Here is a 19,802-nt window from a genome sequence, read left to right as displayed (position 1 = left end):
TTGAGCAGTATCTGCACCATAATAATTTCATCATTTATATTTGTGCTATTCATCCTATCAGTCATATTAAAGCAGCAAAAAATAAAAAATTTGAAAGCCTGCTTATTCGTCCTTCTCTTTGCCTCCTCCATAGAAATATATAATGTGCTTTACTGGTCCCATTACTGGCACTCAAGCACAGAAAGCAACATCTACTTCCAAAGATCTCAGTGAGCATGCCTTGCATTCAGCCAGCTCCTATAACCAGAGTGTTCTGAATTTACATTCCACTAACTAGGGAACAATGCAAGGAATACAGTTAGATAAATTAGACAAAACAGAGAGGGTCAAAGAGCCAAAAATATTACTAGAAACATCTTCTGACTGCTGCTTCCACTTGACCAATACAACTCACACCTTCCCCATACTGGTTTCACCAATTTGGGAGACAATAGGTAACTAGAACCCAGCTTGTAAAAATGAACATTTTAAGATTTCCCAGTTATCAGACATTGATCGAAACTTGAGCAGAGAAGTTCCAACTATTCCCTAATCCTACGAAGTAGATAATTTAGACTAAATCCTTCAGATTGCAGAAAGCATAGAATAAATTTCCTCATGTGATATGTTCAAATTTATTGTACAACAATTTATCGTAAGTTATCTTCATCTAAAATTCAGTCTCTTATCCCATCTTATTTGTGATTGAAATATACCAGGTAACATTCATTTTGATATTTCCAACCACATATATTGAAATATCTTTATAAGGCTAATTTAAAATTCACAGATTTCACTAAATGTGATTTCTGTGTCCAAAGTCCTACAGTAGAAGTTTCAGAAAAAATGGACACTACACACTATCCTGTTGAGTGTTCATATGAATATCCTTACAAAAATTGTTTACAGTTGCTAAAATAACTGCTTTACATTAATAAGCATTAGAAGAGTGGACTTAATTAGAGAAAAAGAGTCTTAATTAAAAGTGTTTAAGATACAAAGCTATACTGCTATAGCGAGGCAAACTGTTTTAAATTTTACAAGTGATTTTAATTAACTATTCTGCCTGTAAAGGTGGTATAAATATATATATATATATATTAATTCAGTTTATTAATCGGTCCTAACTGATCTTGTTGTACTGCCTACCCATGCAAGGCTGGACTTAGGATGCAATCTCTGAAGCTCCCAGTTAAATCTTAGTTCATTCCCCATCACATTGACTTTGCTCAAGTAGCCTTGTACTTAGGTAAGCATACCTTCAGAGTTCAGCGTAATAAGGGTCACATTGTTCCCGATACTTTGGCTTCCTAATTGTCCACTGTTGGAAACTGAGTCACTGGCCTCAGAGCCACTCTCTCCGTCTTCGTTGTGACTGTCGTCATGCCCTGGGACTTTCACCACTATCGTGTTCTGCCTACGTCCAGGAACAGCACTATGGAAAAAAAAAAAAAAAATATGTAACTTTGGAAAACATAATCCTTGATCAGGAAAAAAAAATCATTATAAGGGAATTAAAAACATTATCTGACAAAATTAAAAGCAGTATAAAAGAGTACTCCTTTAGCAAGCCTTCTCCTGTTTATACCTATGGGCTATCAAGCAAAATAAAATTGAAGGAAAATAACAGAAAAGTTTTAGGTGCACCACCAATAGAAATTGATGCAAATTGATGCAAATTGTCCCAGTCCCATGTGCAAAAGTTATTTCAATAGTTAGTAGAAACATATTATTTAAGAATATTGTCTAACCAGAATCTCCAGTTCCACTTAATTGAAAATTTCCTTTAGATAGTACAAAATTTAACAAGCCTCACTGGGCTCCTGTGTATTCTTTATTCAGTTGGTTAAAAAAAAAAAGAATATTGGCACATCCTCAAGTGATTATGCGTCCATGTAAAAAAATATGTAGCTATAGGCATTCTTTCAGTTGTCAGCTCTTAACTAACACTGAACTAATCCCAGATCCTCCAAAAATGTTCTCTGCACATCAACAGTGAAGCATTGCTGTGTACCTTTACTGCTGATATGGGGTTTCCCCAGGCAGCACTGTCAGCGGGACACATTCAATTAGTACCTGAATTTATTCTATTTCCACCACCACCATTACTTAAAACATTCTTCATTTTCCCTTAGAGTTGCTGCAGACTACTACTTATCTGTCAAAGGAGGGAGTGAAGGGGGAGGATTCCCGTAACTCCTCCCTACAAGGAGCAGTAGAGGGAAATGGGGTTATTTAGCCTCGAGAAAAGGAGGCATGGAGGGCACCTTATCACTCTCTACAACCACCTCATCCACAACACTTGGCAGTGCTAGGTTAAGGGCTGGACTTGATGATCTTGGAGGTCTTTTCCAAGTTATGATACTAACTTGCTAAGGATGTCCAGAGAATCTGTTGCTCTGCTCAATGGCTCTTCCTGCCCGACCATCTTGGCTACGATTGAATTCTGCCGGTCGTTGTTCAGTATTACTGTGGTCTGGGGGACAACACTACAAGACAAAAATCAGAGAGGAAAATGGAATGTGAAGGAGAAAACCTTTTAAATAATACATTAACACAGTCTTATTGTTCACACAGCCTACTTAAAGAACAAGGTTTAGAGGCAGTCTCTGTTTTTCTCCCAGCATCGTGGTTATGTATCAAATGCAAAAGCTGGTAATCCATCGCATTTGACATCTGTATCACTTTAAGTACTCATAATTCTTTCGGAGGACGGACAGCTTCCATGGAATTATATAAAAGTCCATGACCCCTGGAAAAGCGATAAAGAATTCATCAACTCGAGATACACAGGAGGAAGGCTGCAAACCACAGCTTCAAAGAGCCACCAAATTCTTTTGAAAAGTCTGAAAGTGAGCATTTTTAGATATACTACAGCCAACTTACACAGTAATGCAGCATTTTTAGTGGGATAATTCCTAGAAAAAAAATGGGAAAGTATTTATTGCATAATCAGATAACGAGCTTAGTGTAAAAGCAGTATTGTTTGCCAGGGCTGAGGGCTTTGGGGGCTTGGAAGGGAGGGTGGTACTGGGGGTATCAGAGCAGAACATGAACAGACTAACTTGAAATAATAACAAGACTAAATATTTCTTGTGTGCATTTCACATACAAAAAAAAAAAATCTAAAACAACAGAAAAGCAGTTAGTGTGTGAAGCAGGGAGAAACCAAAATGCCTTCCCTATCACAGGTGATGACAATGCAAAATAAAATAACCAGAGAAGTGCTGCACGCAGAAAGTGCACTAAGTCTACAATATATATATTAAAAAAAAAAAAAGTAAATACCAAGTAAATAATTGTCTTCATCATGCAGTTTACCATTTAATTTGGTTTCAGGGATTACCACCATTATTCCCACACCACTACTCTAAGTAAGACATCATTTTGATATTTAAGACTGTTTTTACTGTGGTCATGGTAAACTTACAGAGAAAAAGAACTTAGAAGAAAAATTTGCATTTTAGTGACAGAGGCAGCTTTCTTCTTTCTCTTTGCTTCACATGGTAAATATTCCGCTAGTGTTTTTGCTGGTCCAACATCTCAAACACAACGGATGGGCATTTATTTTTCTTAACTGTATTCCTTGGCTAACTGTCAAAACGCAAATACGAAAGACAAATTGAACAAATCTGATGACAGCAACTCTGTTTATTTCAGCTGCAACAGAGCGCCTGCTTGCATGAATATTCATGGGTCTACAAAGGACTAAGAGCTACAATATCCAACACTATGGACCTACAGAAAATAAACTGTCATAAGAGCTAACAATTAATGGATCTCAACTTTGGCTCAGCTAAAATGGCTAACCATGGTTTTTATGGATACAAAAAGTCCAAGGGCCTTAATGCTCTGCTCCCCTCTTCCAGAAATTCTATCTGTTGCTAGTAACAAATGGGATTCCTTACGGAGTGCCAATGATCTGTTGGCCTGCAAACCTCGTGAAGCTCTGGAAGATGTTTGTCTAATCATGGACAAGTACAGAGTGTACTATAGCTTTTCATGTGTATGTGAAGTTCAAATTCTTAAGCAATAAATTGGTTGTTTTTTGTTTTTTGTTTTTTTTTTTTTTGGTTTATTTTAGTTGCTATCTGCAGTATAAGGGCTTATGATGCTTTACTAGTCACCTTTCAACATGAATTCTTATTAAGAGAAAATATGTACGTTACTAGAGACGGAATTCTCCTACTTAAAAAAAGGCAACTTCTATCTATTTTCCCAGTATCAGCACCAAACATTTAAAGAAAGAAACACACCAAATACTTGATAATATGCCGATACGTGGCAGTGTTGGCAGTTCCCCCAGCCTAGCAACAATCTGTGTTTTCGTCACATTTCCCAAATCGCCCAAATAGCTTTAAGTTTTTACAGGCCAGTTTAAAATGTTCAAAAATTTTATACTTCCTTTTAGACATTGTTCTTTATCACCATCTTTCTCCCGATCATTTCTGAGTGCCTTTTTAAAATGTCACTCACCAAAACTCATTTTTAATGAGCGCACTGAATAATTAATTGCAGCTGTAGAAATAAATTCAATAAAATTCCATTTACAAACTCCCTCGGCTTTTGCTCATATTAAGTTTATATTTGGGGAAAAAAAAGTCTTAGCACTTAAAATTGACATAAAAATAAGAAAAAGGTGTTTTTCTTGTTGTTGTTGTTTTTAAATAGCGTTCATTTTTTAAGGAACACAATCTGGAGAGTTAAGCCAGATGGCATATAGCTAATTTAGACTAATTTAGAATGAGGAAATGTTTTACTATAAGCCACCAGCACAGATTTACGCGCTCTTCAATGCATCAATGTATGTTTCAAGATTGCTTACTTAAATTCATAACCTTTTTTTGTTTTAGGGGTAAATTTGAAGAGAAAAACATCCATGAAAACATCGGCTCCCCTCTAAGCATTAACCTTTCCTAGTTAGTAGAATAGATTGAGAACACAAACCCACCACCACAGTTGTTTGGGGAGGAGCCACTAACAAAACATACCATTTTACTGACACTTATTTTCCTGGCTAAACAGCACAAAGGCAAAAACAGACACCACAAACACAAGGAAAAATCTCTGTAACAGGACACAGCAACTGCCAACTTGTCCATCAATTGTTTTACATTTGGAAATGAACAGAAACGAACAAGTTGTAAGGATTCGGAGAATCCATAAACCAGTTTGGAGAGAAAACTGAGTCACACAAAGCACAGTGGTAGAGAATAGCTAAAATAAACATCCATTTGGAGATGTTCAACACAGCACAATGCATCTACAAGCTCTAACTAATCTTTCTTAGGGATTAACCTGAGTAGGAACTCTACATCTGGTTTCAGAATAACTGAATGAAGTTTCTTGTCTATTACCAGGAATCGTTAGGGGGTGGATAAAACATCTCCTGTGCTCTGTATCTACTAACACACAGGCTCTAGTAAAAAAAATAAAAAATAAAAATTGATTCCATTTTGATCCCAAAGGAGAATTAATTTATGTTTAATGCTTAATTCTGAAAAATGATGCTTCCTCCAGGAGCGTGCACAAGGAGGATGCAGCAGCCTTTTTGTTCAGATCCTAAGCGTTAACCAAGGAACCATCTTTCTGGTCCCCGTTCTGCACACAACAAGAAAGGCCACAGGAGCTGCTGACCAGTTCTGGCAATGATGCATCACCAGGCCAAAATTTTGCAGAGCTGATGCTGTGAAACTTGAGCAGCTACTCCTCTGGAAGAAAAAGAAAGTAACAGTTGGGACCAATACAAAAAGGGGGCCGTTATGCTTGCAAAAATGAGAGTTTCACAGTACTCCTTAGACTCCAATTTCTACACAGACAAAATGAATATCCACAAGATTCCCTGCAGATACGGGAATGTGCTTCCCAGTAATTTTCCTGTTAGGTTTTCTATTCTCTGTTTTCAGATTTGTTTATTTTAAAGAGACAGCAACAAGAAATCTGCTGAACGTACACGGCTTTAAACAAGGAGTTCTATGTTAAGTCAAAACCCTGGGCCAACCTTAAACGATCCGGTAGAGGAAATCATTAAAACTTATTACAGCCTAATGTACCCTCATATTGGATTACTCTAATTTATTTTCTCAGAGCCCATACTGCAGATAAATCAACTGTAATCATTACTTATGTACTAAAACACAGATAACGAAAATCATGGAGAAGGGGGAGGACAGCTTCTGATACTCAACCCGATCCCAAATGAAGCAATTCTTTCTATCAGTGCTGCCAGTACTATATTCATGAAGATGATGGAAAGAAAATATTAAAAGGGGTCACAGGGAGTGCTTCAGAAACCCAGTGTTGTTGCATAGGCTTCAGTAGTTTCCATTTATGTTCACATATTCCTTTCCCCATAAGCATTAGAACTTGGAGAGACTGTTCTTGGACACAACTGAGTAAAAAATTTAAAAGGCATGATACTTGTAGATAGATTTATATTTGGGGATTTTTTTTTTTAAATGCCATTAAATAATCTGTTCAATTACTGGAGAAAATATTCCTAAAAGAATATATATGCCAGATAAGGATTTTCAAGTGTGTATATTTAACCTCTGGCTTTTCTTTTTTTTTTTTTTTTTTTTCTTTTTTCTTTTTTTAATATAAAAGAACTTTCAATCTTTTGTATAAGAGCACTCCTGCCAAAGGTAATTCTCAATATGGAAAAAACGTGTGAGTCAGATATGATCATTAGTCTTAACTCTTGGCATTTTTATTGCCAATAACCCATCAATCACATAGAGCGCAGCCAATGACATAAAAGAACTTGCAGCAGTACCAAGATGACGATCTGCTCCTCTTCCCAGACGAGGCTCTCACTTAGCAGAAGAGAAAAATAAAACAGAAGGAACTCATTGGCATTTCTATGTTCCACAAGGTACAAGATAAAAAGGGCTTCTCCAAATGGATGTGAATGAGTTTCGGAAAAACAGACTGAATTTCTCGGATGAGAAGTTACTGTTCTTGTATCTCTGCACACATTACTATAGCCAGTTAACAGAGTATTTATAGCAGTCCTCAGGCAGTTCAAGAAAAGAAAGAGAAGAGCCCTCTGCTCAGACCATTTCTGTGTCTCCTTTGAGTATGTGAACATCTGCAAACAGGTAAAGACGACCTTGGAGACAGAGCTCAGCTCACGGACATTCAACCAGCCACATCCACCTGAACTGCTCTTTCCTGTCTGTCCCTATCGAAACGCTCTGCAGGCACTCCAACACCCACACCGTGTGCGCTGCGTATCTGTAAGGCAAGGCTCACGAGGGTATAATTCTCACCTTCCTCTGGCGTATATATTAAAAGGAGATGCAGAAGGAAAGGAGATTAGGCAGAAGGTGGAGTTACTGCTGGCAAACTGCTTGTTCCAAACACAGCCTCAAGGAAAGCAAGTCTGGGAAAGAGACCTTGAACACTAATATTTTCCATTTTACGGCTGGAGACTGCCCTGTTCTGTTTGTTTGTTTTTTCCCCTCTTATTAACACTTGTGTTCATCAAGAACACCCACCCTGGATCTTTTCATCACCATTAGGAAGATAATGTTGCAATGGTCCTTCCTCTTCCACCTGCTGCCTTTGCCTTCTGCACATAACAGTTACGACTCTCTACCCAAGTAAGAATGAGAAAACTGACATTAATTTACAGTATGGTATACATTAAAAAAAAAAAAAAAAAAAGGAAAGAAAAAGAAAAAAAAAAAAACACAAAGCAGCAAAGCATACACAAAATTAGGCTGGATTTACACCAAAAAAAAAAAAAAAAGGAATGCAACTCCTAATGTCCTAGAAGAGAGCCAACAACTAAATCATTCACCAAGACGAAGAACAGTAAGATATCTGCTATAGGATAGAGCACACTATGGGGGCACTTGAACAGTTAAAGTTTTAATGTCCCTAAACCATCCAGTCACCTAGCCATAGCCAACTCCCAGAAAAGCAGCAGCATTATCCATCATTTTCAGTAACAGCCCAGTCGTCCAAAATTATCTTTGGATTCTATGCATCTGGAATATCACATATGAGCAGACATTATAAAGATAGCATTAACGATTAGGTCCCATACAAACACAAGCCAAAGTACACCAACCATCACAGGAGAGAGGTTTGTGTATCTGAAAACCAAGAAGGCTGTAATCAATTTATAATAAAGACAAAGCAAATGCAGCATTCACTAAAACATACTGTTAACATTTTAAGATTTAACACAATGAATTTCCAGCTCAAACATACAAGCTAGATGTTTTCCAAGTTACAAAACATGTCTCTGCAGAGCTTATGGTACTCAACCCTACCTACAGAGACAGCCTCTGAATTGGCTGACAGGCTGAAAGATGAATTACTGGCTTTAAGACCAATTTCATCGACCAATTTAAAAAGCTGTTAAAATGTGTTGTGGATTATTCTGCTCTGAGAAAAGCCACGCTTGTATGACCAACTGTCATCATTCATAAACGCAAACATCCATTCCCACAGGCTCACCAGCTAACCAACAGCCAGGCAGTGCTACAAGAGACCCGAAGAACCTACCTGCCACTTCCTTCCAAGCCCAGCTTGGTACTTTGCAGGTGTCGTACAATCTGTATGCACACAGAAGCAACTCACACTTTTTTTTTTTAAACCAATTTCTCTTATTCTGAACAAAGACTGTAAAAATTAAATGCACAATGAAAGGCTATGAAGCATCTTTGGACTAAGCAGATACAGAAAAGCAGCAAAAACCAGTGCCGCCAGGCCATCTTGCAACCAGCATAGATGGGACTGAAAAATCCTGTCACCAGAAACGGCATTAGACTTTTACTTTTAAACACGGACTGGAAAAGGACAGGTCATGACTTTTAATTAAGAGGTTCATGCGAGGCTCTTCAGAGATAAATGTACTCAAAAACATAAGAGCAAAGATTTTTTCTTCAGATAATTTAGAAGGAAATTTACAGCTGTTACCCTTCTTTGAGCCTTTATGTCCTGAACCACAGCTAGATTATGCAACCTGCTGGGGATTGTATTAAACGTGAAACAAAACAGGGTGATCTCTAAGCAAAGAAGCAGTCGTATTCGGTAACAAAGTCTGTGAGCCATATTGACTGATCTTCAGCAGAGTCACTGTGAAAGAAATGATTTACTGCAATCGTAGTACTAAAACAGAATTTACTACCTGGTTAGAAACCACGGCATGAAACTAACGCAAAGACTGAACTGACAGTCCACACAGAAGCAAGAGAAAGCAATGAAAAGGCAGAAAGACTGAGAGCTTTTAGCTCTGTGTTAGATATACGCTTAGTGGGATTTATAGATGTCACTAGGCAGGCTGGGCTTTTTGCTATCTGCACACTTCAACACAAATACTTTCATGAATTTGGCCCAAGATCAAGAATAATTCCAGGAATCTCTAAACCAAAGCAAAGTGCACTGACTAAATACAAGAATTTCTTCAGTAACCTTCCATGCCCAATTAGGAGTAGAAAGGTTGGCAAAAGATAACAAGGATACATCAATAATTTATCACAGTTCATTAAAAATGTGCAGAACGTGAGACTTGTGAAAAAAAATATGAGATTTATGAAAAGGAGATTGTGGTGGCTTAATACTTTAGGAAAAGTTTACTTTTTCTTAGTAAACACACACCTAGTCTGTGATGCTGCCTGTACTAGGTACGTTCCAAACAGAGAGCAAAAAGCACGTTTTTTCTGCAATTGCAAATGCGCAAAGTACTGAAAGTGAAATAAGAACTAATCTAACACACATCTTATAACCAACACATCAAATGGCTCTATTCCTATATTCCTACAAGCAGAAAAGAGGAAAAAAATAACTCATCCATATATATATTATAGAAAACACCTGCAATGCTAACACGAAGTGCAGCTAAATAAGGATGTGTCAGCAAGGTTCTTTGTGTAGAAGGGCAAGAAAGGAAACCCCCGAGCAGTCAAAAACCTGCCCATCCACTGAGAGTGCCAGCATGTGCAATCAAAATAGTTTAGACCAATTTGTTAATTAAGCTCTGTTAAGCACCCTTCTATAAACCTTTATAAGCTACAAACAATTGTGCAGATTTTATGGTCCAAAATCAAACTCCAACTATCCTGGTATGATCCATTATTACACAAATGGCTACATTTACATTTCTTTTTCCAAGTTGTCTTACGATTTCTAATATCTGCATTAGAATAATCACACTAAATGGGCAATTTCAGTCTTCAGCATCATGATTGTGCTGTTTGGCTTCACATTTAAATCATATATATTTTTTTTTCCCTCTTTGGTAGAGACTGCTGCATTAAACAACAGCAAAGACAGGGGAGAGAAGAAGCAAGGGCCAAGCAGAGCAAAGCTCGCTGCATTCAGAGATTAAGTTCAGTAAAAGTTTGCAAGACACCTTCGTGAACAAAAGACATTAAGAAGGCCCAGTGAGCACTGCATTTTCAATGATGTACAACCATGAGGGACTGCTATTTCCTTTGCTATTTTCACTTCTGCAGAAGAGGATTTAAACCAACACCACTGTTTCCAGCGTCAGAGGCCACCTAGAATAAGCCTGACTTGTGTGGCTCGAGAAGTTTGGGGGTGAGGGCAACAGTGTTATAAACTGGCTTTCAAGAGAGCAGTTACAGTGAGTGAAGCCTCCACAGTCATCAGATAAACTGAAAAAAATTACATTAGGTTCCTGCAAACAGAACTACAACACAGAGAGAGGGTTCAAAAATAATTTTTAGTGTATATTTCGTTTTTTCTTGCTTTCTGTAATTACCCCACTAGTTATATCCACTTGCTACTACACACATTTTTATAGAAAGGCCAAGGATGCTGCTACTCTGCGAGCTGGTACTGAATCTTCAAATTCCATATACGCTAGATGGCTGTCAAAGAAACACAACTCTTTACTTTTTATAAATAATACAATTTTAAAAGATATTAGGAGCAGATTTCCTGTCTCAAACTCCACCCTTAAATATGGAACAAAGAGACTGAGCTAAAGATATGCAAAAATGTACAGTTCCCCAGAAAGGAAAAATTCTGTTTGGAAAGACATTCAGATTCCAAACTGTTTTTTACGTTTGGAAACGTATCAGTTAAATAACATCTGCTGCCAAGTAAGGCAGATGGAAGACTGGCTCCTCGCCACCTCACCAACCTCACCGAGACCTTGCGAGATATACGGCTGTTTCATCCTGCTGAGGCTCTGAATCCATCTACAGCTCTTTTCCACCTTGCTTAAAGCAAAACTAGGGACTCTCCAAAAAACACTGTGGGTTATTCTTTTTAAAACTATACTGATGTATCATTTTCCGTAAGTAAGAAGACAGGTCGTTTTTGCCAGCTTTTTAAAATAGCACTACCGGTACATTAATCTGGTGTGAACAGGGATGCAAAGTACTTTGAATCACATCTTGGAAATGAAATTTGTCCTTCCAAAGGAGGAAGGAAATTCGCCCCCTGCGATCACAGATTGATGAGGTGCTCCCCTCTTTATTTGTTCTTTTCGTTCTACTCTTGGAAGCAAATACCCCAAGTTACAGCAAAAATTTCAAGGGAGAGTGCTCCTAAGCACTGGATTTTTGAACCCTAAGCACCTCCAGACACTAACGTGAAAAATATTTCTACTCTCAAAACTGGAGTCCACATGAATATATAAGGCTTTTCTGCCCCCTTCTGTTTGTTACATTTGATATATTACTTTGTAAAATGTATAGTATGCAACATATGCTTCCATAATCTGGTGCGCTGTGTCAAATGCATTAAAATTTACAGAGCTTCACTAAATAAAATCCTAATAATCTTTTTCACCCATTTTACAGCAGTCATGGAGTAAACACTATTCCCTTTCATTAAAAACAATAATTCTTTGCAAATGTTTATTTAAGAAAAAGGAGCAGCATGAGCCATACGAAGGCATTTGTCCTGAAGCAAACTGCAACTGATGTACTCTCTGCCTTTATTTCTTCAATGCAATAGCTGGCTGTGTTCACGGAACCGTAGAATTAAGGTAAATGTTCTGCTCTCCGCAGCAGTTATCTAATATGACCTTATGGGATTTGGCAACGGCGTAGGTCAGCCTACCTTTTAATACTTCTATAATTGGTTTTAAATGTTCTTAGATGTTAATTACACTAGTAAATGTCCCCCCTAATCCATGTAAATAACTCAAAGCCTTTTTGATCTCCATGTACGCCTCCCTTTTTCATTCTCAGATACTCTTACAATTAAAGGGTGCTGATTTCTAAAATGTCTTGACACGAGGGGCAAATTCCCTGTGCATTCAGCACTCTCATTTCTTAGCTTGCTCTTAAGAATAGTGATATATTGCACCACGAGGGACTCCATGCAACTGATTTTCTGTTTTTGCACCATAAATTTCACTGAAGTCTGGGATGCAGAACGAAGTTGCTGTATATTAGCTAAGTGGGAATAAATGCTTACCCACATGTGGCTCAGAACACACAAATTATTTCAGATGTTTCAAAACTCCCCTGTTTAAAGGATTTCACATCTGTCACATGCTAAGAGCAACAACCAAGAAGTTTAAGATATGATAACACTGCAAATTGTCAAATACTAAGCTTCCCAACACATCTGCAAGATCGAAACCCTTGTCTAAAACAAGAAGAAAGCTTATTACCTAAATTTATCACCTTTATTTTAAGTGCATATTGCTGAAAATCTTAGTTATTGTTGTATTTTTTTAAGAATTCAAAATCATACCCTTAGTTTTGTTTTGTTTTAACCTCATAGGCATATTTTAATCACCATCATAATTTCAGAAAATCCGCATACTTTGCATCTATTTCTCACACAGAAATTATCAGTCGCTACTTGCTAAGCTGTCATCTGAATCGCTGGACCACTACAAACAACATTTCAACAGAAACCATTAAGTTAAGAACATATGGACTGGGAAAAACAAATCAACACAGTTCAAATCTTGGTCACTTCAAAAAGTTTTTATAGATTAGGTCTATATCCATGAATTATTGAACTCTCCAAAACACAGCTGAAATGGTACTATTAAATTGTTATTTTAATTTTATAACTGACCTTGTATTCTCAACCTAAAGGCTATCTGAAAGTTATATACTGTTTCTGAACTTATCAAATCCCACCAACAAATTACTAAACACTTGGCTCCTCAGTATCTTAGTGCAACAATAATGGAATGTGAAATTCCAATGAGAACACTGCTGTACAAACTTCTTAAATACAAGACACCACTTCTCCCTAGTCCTGCATGAATTTTAACTCCCAATAGTGGAGGGATTAAATGTAAGATCCACTGAAACCAATGATACATGGAATTTGGAGCACTTGTTAATGCTCTGTAACAAAACTCCAGACAGGCTCAACCAACAGACGAGCTTAATTTCCAAATAGCTAAGTCTCTAGCACACGCATCCAAAACAAGAATGATGATTGTTTGCAGCACTGCTGCTGTAGATCGTACCAGATAAAGCAAATAGCAATAAAAATCAGAGTCATGAGAGTCCTAAAACTATTTTTAAGATAATCGTGTAGTCGTCCTAACTGCAACGAATCACCGAAGTTCACTGAATTTGTAGCGAGTACTTGTACCTGAAATGCAGATTTCAATGCAGGTAAAAAGATGTTGATCAGTATTATTACAACTGACAACCAGAATCAATCTAAAGATGCTGAGGCTAACAAGTTCTTTTGAGAAATTAGGAGACTTTGGAAAGCATTATAGTATTTTTCAGGGAATCAAACATTTAAGTATTTTGTTCAAACTGCAGAAGAAGAAACTAACACTATGCAGCTCTGGATAAAAAGATGTCAGGAAAGATGGGCTGCCATCTAATTGCAGAATTCCATTATTTGATTAGTTCAGTTTTATCATCCAAACTGATTTTAAGAGAGAACTGCGGTTTTCAGATAAACATGTCTACTATACCTCCAGCAGTTATGTGGGGTTTTCAGCCATTCTTTTACAAATTTCAAGCCACAATTCTTCCAGGCTAAAATACAGCTAAGCATTGGCTGGCATTGTAAGGAAGCAGTAGCTAATGTTCGTCTTTTAAGAAAAACATAGAGATTGCATTTCATGCATTCAGCTTGAAAACATTTGTGTGTGTTTATATACACACAAACGCACGTGTAAGCAACCCCTCTATCACCTGGCTTTGCAGTGAGAGATTTAAAATAATAATAATAATAATAGGTGGCAGAACTGAAAACAAAAGCCACAAAAGAAAGGAAAATAACAGCATTTTGAGCCAATCAGTGCAATTATGAATGGCAGTTCAAGTTCTAACTCCCTTAGTTAAACTTCAACTTAGTCTAAAATGCTATTTTTAAGCTTATTTTGCTTATATTTATGTGCAATCTTAAAAAAAAAAAAAAACAAAACAAAAAAAAAAAAAAACCTCGAGATTCTAAACAAAATCTTAAAGAATAAATATGCTCTAAAGTCTTGATTTAAAAAAAAAAAATTATGATCTTTAGATATTGTTATTGTTAACTTTGTTCCCTAACCGGGACTGCGCCTGAGATGACCATGGTGACAACAGGTCCCAGACAATCCCAGACAATTCCCCACAACCAGGCAGGACCCGCACAAAAGCCGTTCAACGCGAGGGCAGCACGCTCATCCCCAGCTCTTGATGACACAATCCCATTAATTATAAACAGAACCCTCACTGGCTGAAGCTCCAGATATGACACTCCAGCCGTTAATTTAAAACAAGTTTGTTTGCACACAATACCATTGACTGACAACAGAAAGTGGCAGGGAAAGTTTGGTAATTTATTGATACCGCAGGGTCCAGTCCAAAACAATGACAGAAGTTCATCTGTGTTTTTGTCAGCCACTCCCAGACTTCAAGGCCTGTGCTAAAGACTCCGCTGGAAAGTGCTCGAACACAAGATATTCCGAAGGATAAGTAAACACTGCTTGCTTACAGAAAGTGACAGGAATTTCTGAAGACCTGATGAACTCCAGAATGTTTCCAGAGAGCCTCCTAACACATTCTGATTACCACCCCAAATAACTGACTGTTTTCAAGATATTATCAATAACAACTGTTTGTCTTTTTTTTAAACCTGGCTTAATTTTACTTTTTTTTTTTTTTTTTTTTTTTTTTTTTTTTTTTTTTCAGGCTGACTGTTGAGCTGTCTTGGGGGCTGAATAAGCTACCAGACAAATATTTTTCCAGGCCTAAGTTCAGTGCATGAGATCAGGCTCACGGCAGGCAGAATAATGTACCTGCAACTTGAAAAATAAACCATCTGCCATACATCTTGCAGGGTACTACAGCCCTCAATACACGCTTTGTTTCAAGCCGTAGTAACCTTAAAAAAATCCTTTCTGCAAATTGAGTATCTTCAGACTTGAAGCAAGCATACTTCCACTAAGGGAGAGTTAGCTTCTAACTTTACTTGAAGGTATTAACAATCCAAGAGGTTTATAATGCTAATCTATTTATCAATGAGTTTAAAAGGGAATGAAATAATAGCCATGAATTAAATTCAGAGAGTAGTTTACATTGCCTAATGAGTTGTAGAATCAACCAAAGAAAATGTGGAAAAGAGGTTAACTACATATCCCAGAGCCTCAACAGCCACCATTTAATAAAGGAACTTAAGAATGACTATTCTTGTTAAAAGCCAGGAGTAGCACAGTTTTGCCATAAGGATTTTTATTCATTTTAACAAAATGCAACAAAAATGAAAAAGCTATTCTACACCTGACAGCATGAAATTAGATTGGTTAAGAGGGTTGCAATTCCTAGGAAAAAAAAAATATATATATATATATATATATATATATATATATATATATATATATATATATATATGCACAAGAAAAATTCTGGCATTTGTTTTTTATACTTATACTTGGAATAGATTATTTTTCCCTTTTCCCCTAAAGGCTCTATGCAGGGGGCAACAATACTTTTGGGAAATTCAAAACGAATGTCATACTGTAATTTTTCTCCCTACTCCCACGCTGCTTTACAACTTCATTTAAAATCATCTCACTTTTCAGTTTTGTATTACTCACCTGCAGAACCACTTGTAAACAACGATACACCAGAAATACAAATCTGCAACTGCAAGCAGAGTGGATGAACAAACCCCATTCATCAAACCTTACTACGCCCTGTTGATTAATCTTAATCATAAAGCAAACACGTTAACAAACTACATCTACAAAAATTAAGCAAGTTCTTACATCCCATCTGGTACACAACTGCATCAAAAGCCTTCTCCTGTAAAAGAGATGTAAAAACCTTGGTTTGCACCTTAAGACAAAAAAAGACAAATGCTGTTTTCCAGAAGCAGCTGACTTAAACTACCAACACTGCATTTAAATGCAGTCAGGTCTATCCGAAGCAGCTTTATTTTAAGAAAGCATCCAACCCGTTAACAAGTCATGCCCAAGGATACCGTATCAGGCCCTTGCACAAATATTGAGTGCATTAAACTCTGCAATTCCATTTAACTCTCCAGTTCCCATTAAAGACATAAATATATGAAATTCTATCTCTATGCTTAGTGATCGGTATCCTTAATCGGTCAGCCACAAATGCATGTAGTAAAGAACCAGATGTATGTGGTCTGTATTTCAACTTTACCATAACAAAGGATCAAAGAAAATATTGGAACTAAAGAAACTCTATTTACATACGAATTTCCATATTTCATCAGAAACATTTTTATCTTGAAGAAAATAGCAATTTAAAATTTAAATCCTCTCCAAAATCAATACATTTCTAAAACTGTTACTCTCAGTTACATAATGATAAAAAAAAAAAAACACTTAAAAGTACAGTAGAATTGCACAATGTAACTTTTGCAGAAAATATCCAGAAAAACAAATGATGGAAGGTTCTGTGAAACCAAAACAAATTCCTGTGTTATCTAAAGCAATCAACCTGAACCATTTATACTTGGGCTTACCCACGCAGAAAAATGATTAATGGAAAGATGCTGACAAAAATAACAGTTTCTGGACTGAAGTCTTTCAGATGAAATATTTTCTTTAAAATGCGGATAAAAGATTTTAGCTGCACTGTCACACGCTGCGTTCATCAACTTATAAATCTCAGGACCTGGGCACATGCTCCGTTTCAGACTTATCATTTGGGGCTGCCATTCCGACAGGCAGCCGGCACTGCACCAGCTGTGCTATCGAAGAAGCTTTCGGCAGCTACTGGAATTTCTGACCATGGCAATACCTCATAAAGAAAAGTAATTAGATATTTTTAATAGCCGTATTGCCAGGAAATGTTGCAGACGGAGGACGAGAGACAATCACTTCCTGGACGGGGAAGCGGGGCTGTACGAATGCTTCACGAAGCTGGAAAAGCTGGGATCACTGGGGCAAGGCACTTACTCCCCGCACCGACTCATTAACTTATGTTGCTACTGTTCTTGGCTCTTTTCAAGCTCCAAGTTTAACACGACCCTGTGCAATCTAAGGATTTGTGTTTTGAAAACTTCTGATGGTCTTTCTAAATAATCGTGGAGAAACTAGGCTTATTTAGTTCTGCTCTTCATGTAATAACTCACGGAAATACAGCACATCACATCTCCAATTCTGCACGACTTCCTTTAAAATGTTTTCTCCTGTTAGTTTTTGCTGTAGCTTAAGCTTCTTTCTAGGAGATCTAAAAATTAGCCTGCTGTTCCTGAGTATCCCAACTGCTCACAGAAATTACTCTTTACACAGGCCCATATATCCTTTACTTTCCTGCATACCTGCACTGCAAGTAGCTGGAATATAACGAAGTACCGTAACAGCAGATCAGCATCAAAAACAGGAATGAAAGAACTGAGCACGGTCCAGCATAAGTACACCTTCACGGACACAAAAAATCAAGAGCAATAGACAGTACTCTAATTTCTGAATACAGCATTTCATAATTTTCCAAGAAACATCAACAAGCCTTCAAAGTACACATACCCAGAAAAGGATGCTGGAAGATTTCCACACAAATCAAGCCTCGCGTGCGTAATAGACAGAAAGCAGAGTAAGACTAAAACGTACTGCACTTCTGTCCTGGGAGCTAAAAACATGGGGTGGTTCCAGATTTATTGCAAGTCTCCTTGAAAACTTCTGCTTCATTTCCCTAACAAGAGTTTGTAAAACTTGGAAACAATAGCTTGGCACCAAAAAAAGGTACAAGTTATCCCTGTAAGTCAACATATTAAGCTTTCTAGAAAAGGCCATTTATCATTGAACGCAAGTCTGACAACCATTACCAAAGTTACACTGCTGCCTCCATAACACAACTGGATGGTCAGATGATATTTTATCGACTCCAGCTCATCAGCAGCCAATATATAACAGCACCACACACATTTTAAGACCCCACATCATAGTCACAGTGCTCAGATGTGAATTTACCTGTTGCACTGCAACTACACAACTCCCCCACAAGGTGAGCCAGAAAAAAGCCCCTCTGTCTGAGTTGTCCTGGTTTTCATCACTTGATGACCTGCACATATTTCCAGCTGACAAGCCTTAGGAAATTCATTGAATTTTAAGAGCACAAATACAACAGAGCAATCAAACTGCGTGAATTTATAATGCACAGTCCACGTGCTTTACTGTGTGCACTGCTGTAACACATATTTTGATTGTATTAAATCTGCACTAAATTAATGCAAGCAATTAAAATACCAGAAAAAAAAAAGTTAAAAAAAAAAAAATCACAGTGGAAGGAAAGAGATCACAAATCTAAAGGTATTTCTTGAAAAAAGGTAAGAGTCTGATGTACTGGCATCTGCTTGACCTATCTTAAGTACCTACAGCATTTTTATTGGTATTATTGTGGCAGAAAAAGGAGATGGGGGTTGATGAATCTCATTCAGATGCAGAATCCATTATCCAAAACGCTAACTGTGGCTGGCAGCTCTCCACTGCCATCTGCAATGGAAGGGGAAGAGGGAACAGCACGGAGTTGATACAACATAACAATCCACATAGGTTGTGAATCAGAAACAATGAACAAGCCATGGAGGCTTTTATGAATGAATGAGAGACAGGAAATTCAGTGAAACATTCCATCCCTTTGAAATTGAAGTGTTATTAACACCAAAAAGACCTGCAAGTTAAACACATACACCCCTGTTTTCTTTTGAGTCACATAGACTGCTACAAGAACAAAAAGCTTAGTGAAAACGCTTGTGTAATATTTCAGTTACTTGCTCTATGAGCCAAACAGTTATTATAGGTACTTAATCTCTTTTGATATGGAACTTAGCTGTAATTGACCTTTTTCACATATCACAGGGAAACTCCAAAAGCATGAGGTAATGTAGACACGGGACCTGTTTAAAGAAAAATTAAATGGAAGAAGGGAAAAGGAAAATATCCAGTGATCAAAATGATCATGGACAGCATACGAAAGAAGGCCAATAAAGGAATTCTGGAGTACCAACACTGTATGTGGACATCTAAAAAGGAAATTACTTTTGGAAAAGTATGAAAAATGTGAAGTGTTCCTAACTAGGCAGGTGTCTGTTACAGCAAAATAAGCAGACTTCAAATCTACACTGAAAATAAGAGATATTTGAACTTTTAAAAAGAGATCAAGAACCACATCAAGTTCTTTATCCTTTCAGATTTTTCAATACTGATTTGGTACATTTCTGAAAACTAGACTCTGTTCATCACAAGTAATCACTTTCGGTTGTGGGGTAACAGGCAGTCTGCATTATACAACAGGTACAACTGCACGAGCAAAGTGTTCCCTCTGAATGTAAAATCTCCAACTTTGAACTTCTTGTGGTAGCAAGATTATACTCCATCCTGTTTCATAAATGCATGAACTGCAAGATACCATAAAATGTGACTATGAGCTAAGATACACTCTTTA

The 19,802-nt window shown here is 37.3% G+C and overlaps 1 protein-coding gene across 4 annotated transcripts in view; it reads right to left on the bottom strand.

Annotated features, from left to right (window-relative positions):
• The window catches only part of BANP (BTG3 associated nuclear protein), a 145,786-nt gene that overhangs the window by 109,944 nt on the left and 16,040 nt on the right, over positions 1 to 19,802 (bottom strand). For all 4 annotated transcript variants that reach the window (XR_014318360.1, XR_014318361.1, XM_082770219.1 and 1 more), the window contains exons 5-6: positions 2,349 to 2,468; positions 1,239 to 1,414 (exon numbers count right to left, since the gene is read on the bottom strand). Coding sequence is in view for 2 of the 4 variants with exons in the window: in XM_082770219.1 (XP_082626345.1) it covers positions 1,239 to 1,414; positions 2,349 to 2,468 (296 nt within the window). In the remaining 2 variants the exon portion in view is untranslated. The remainder of the gene's footprint in view (positions 1 to 1,238; positions 1,415 to 2,348; positions 2,469 to 19,802) is intronic.

The sequence above is a fragment of the Aythya marila genome (assembly GCF_965140915.1).
Source record: "Aythya marila genome assembly, chromosome: 12".
In the NCBI taxonomy this organism is placed as follows: Eukaryota; Metazoa; Chordata; class Aves; order Anseriformes; family Anatidae; genus Aythya; species Aythya marila.
This window is presented reverse-complemented; position numbering and strand designations above follow the sequence as displayed.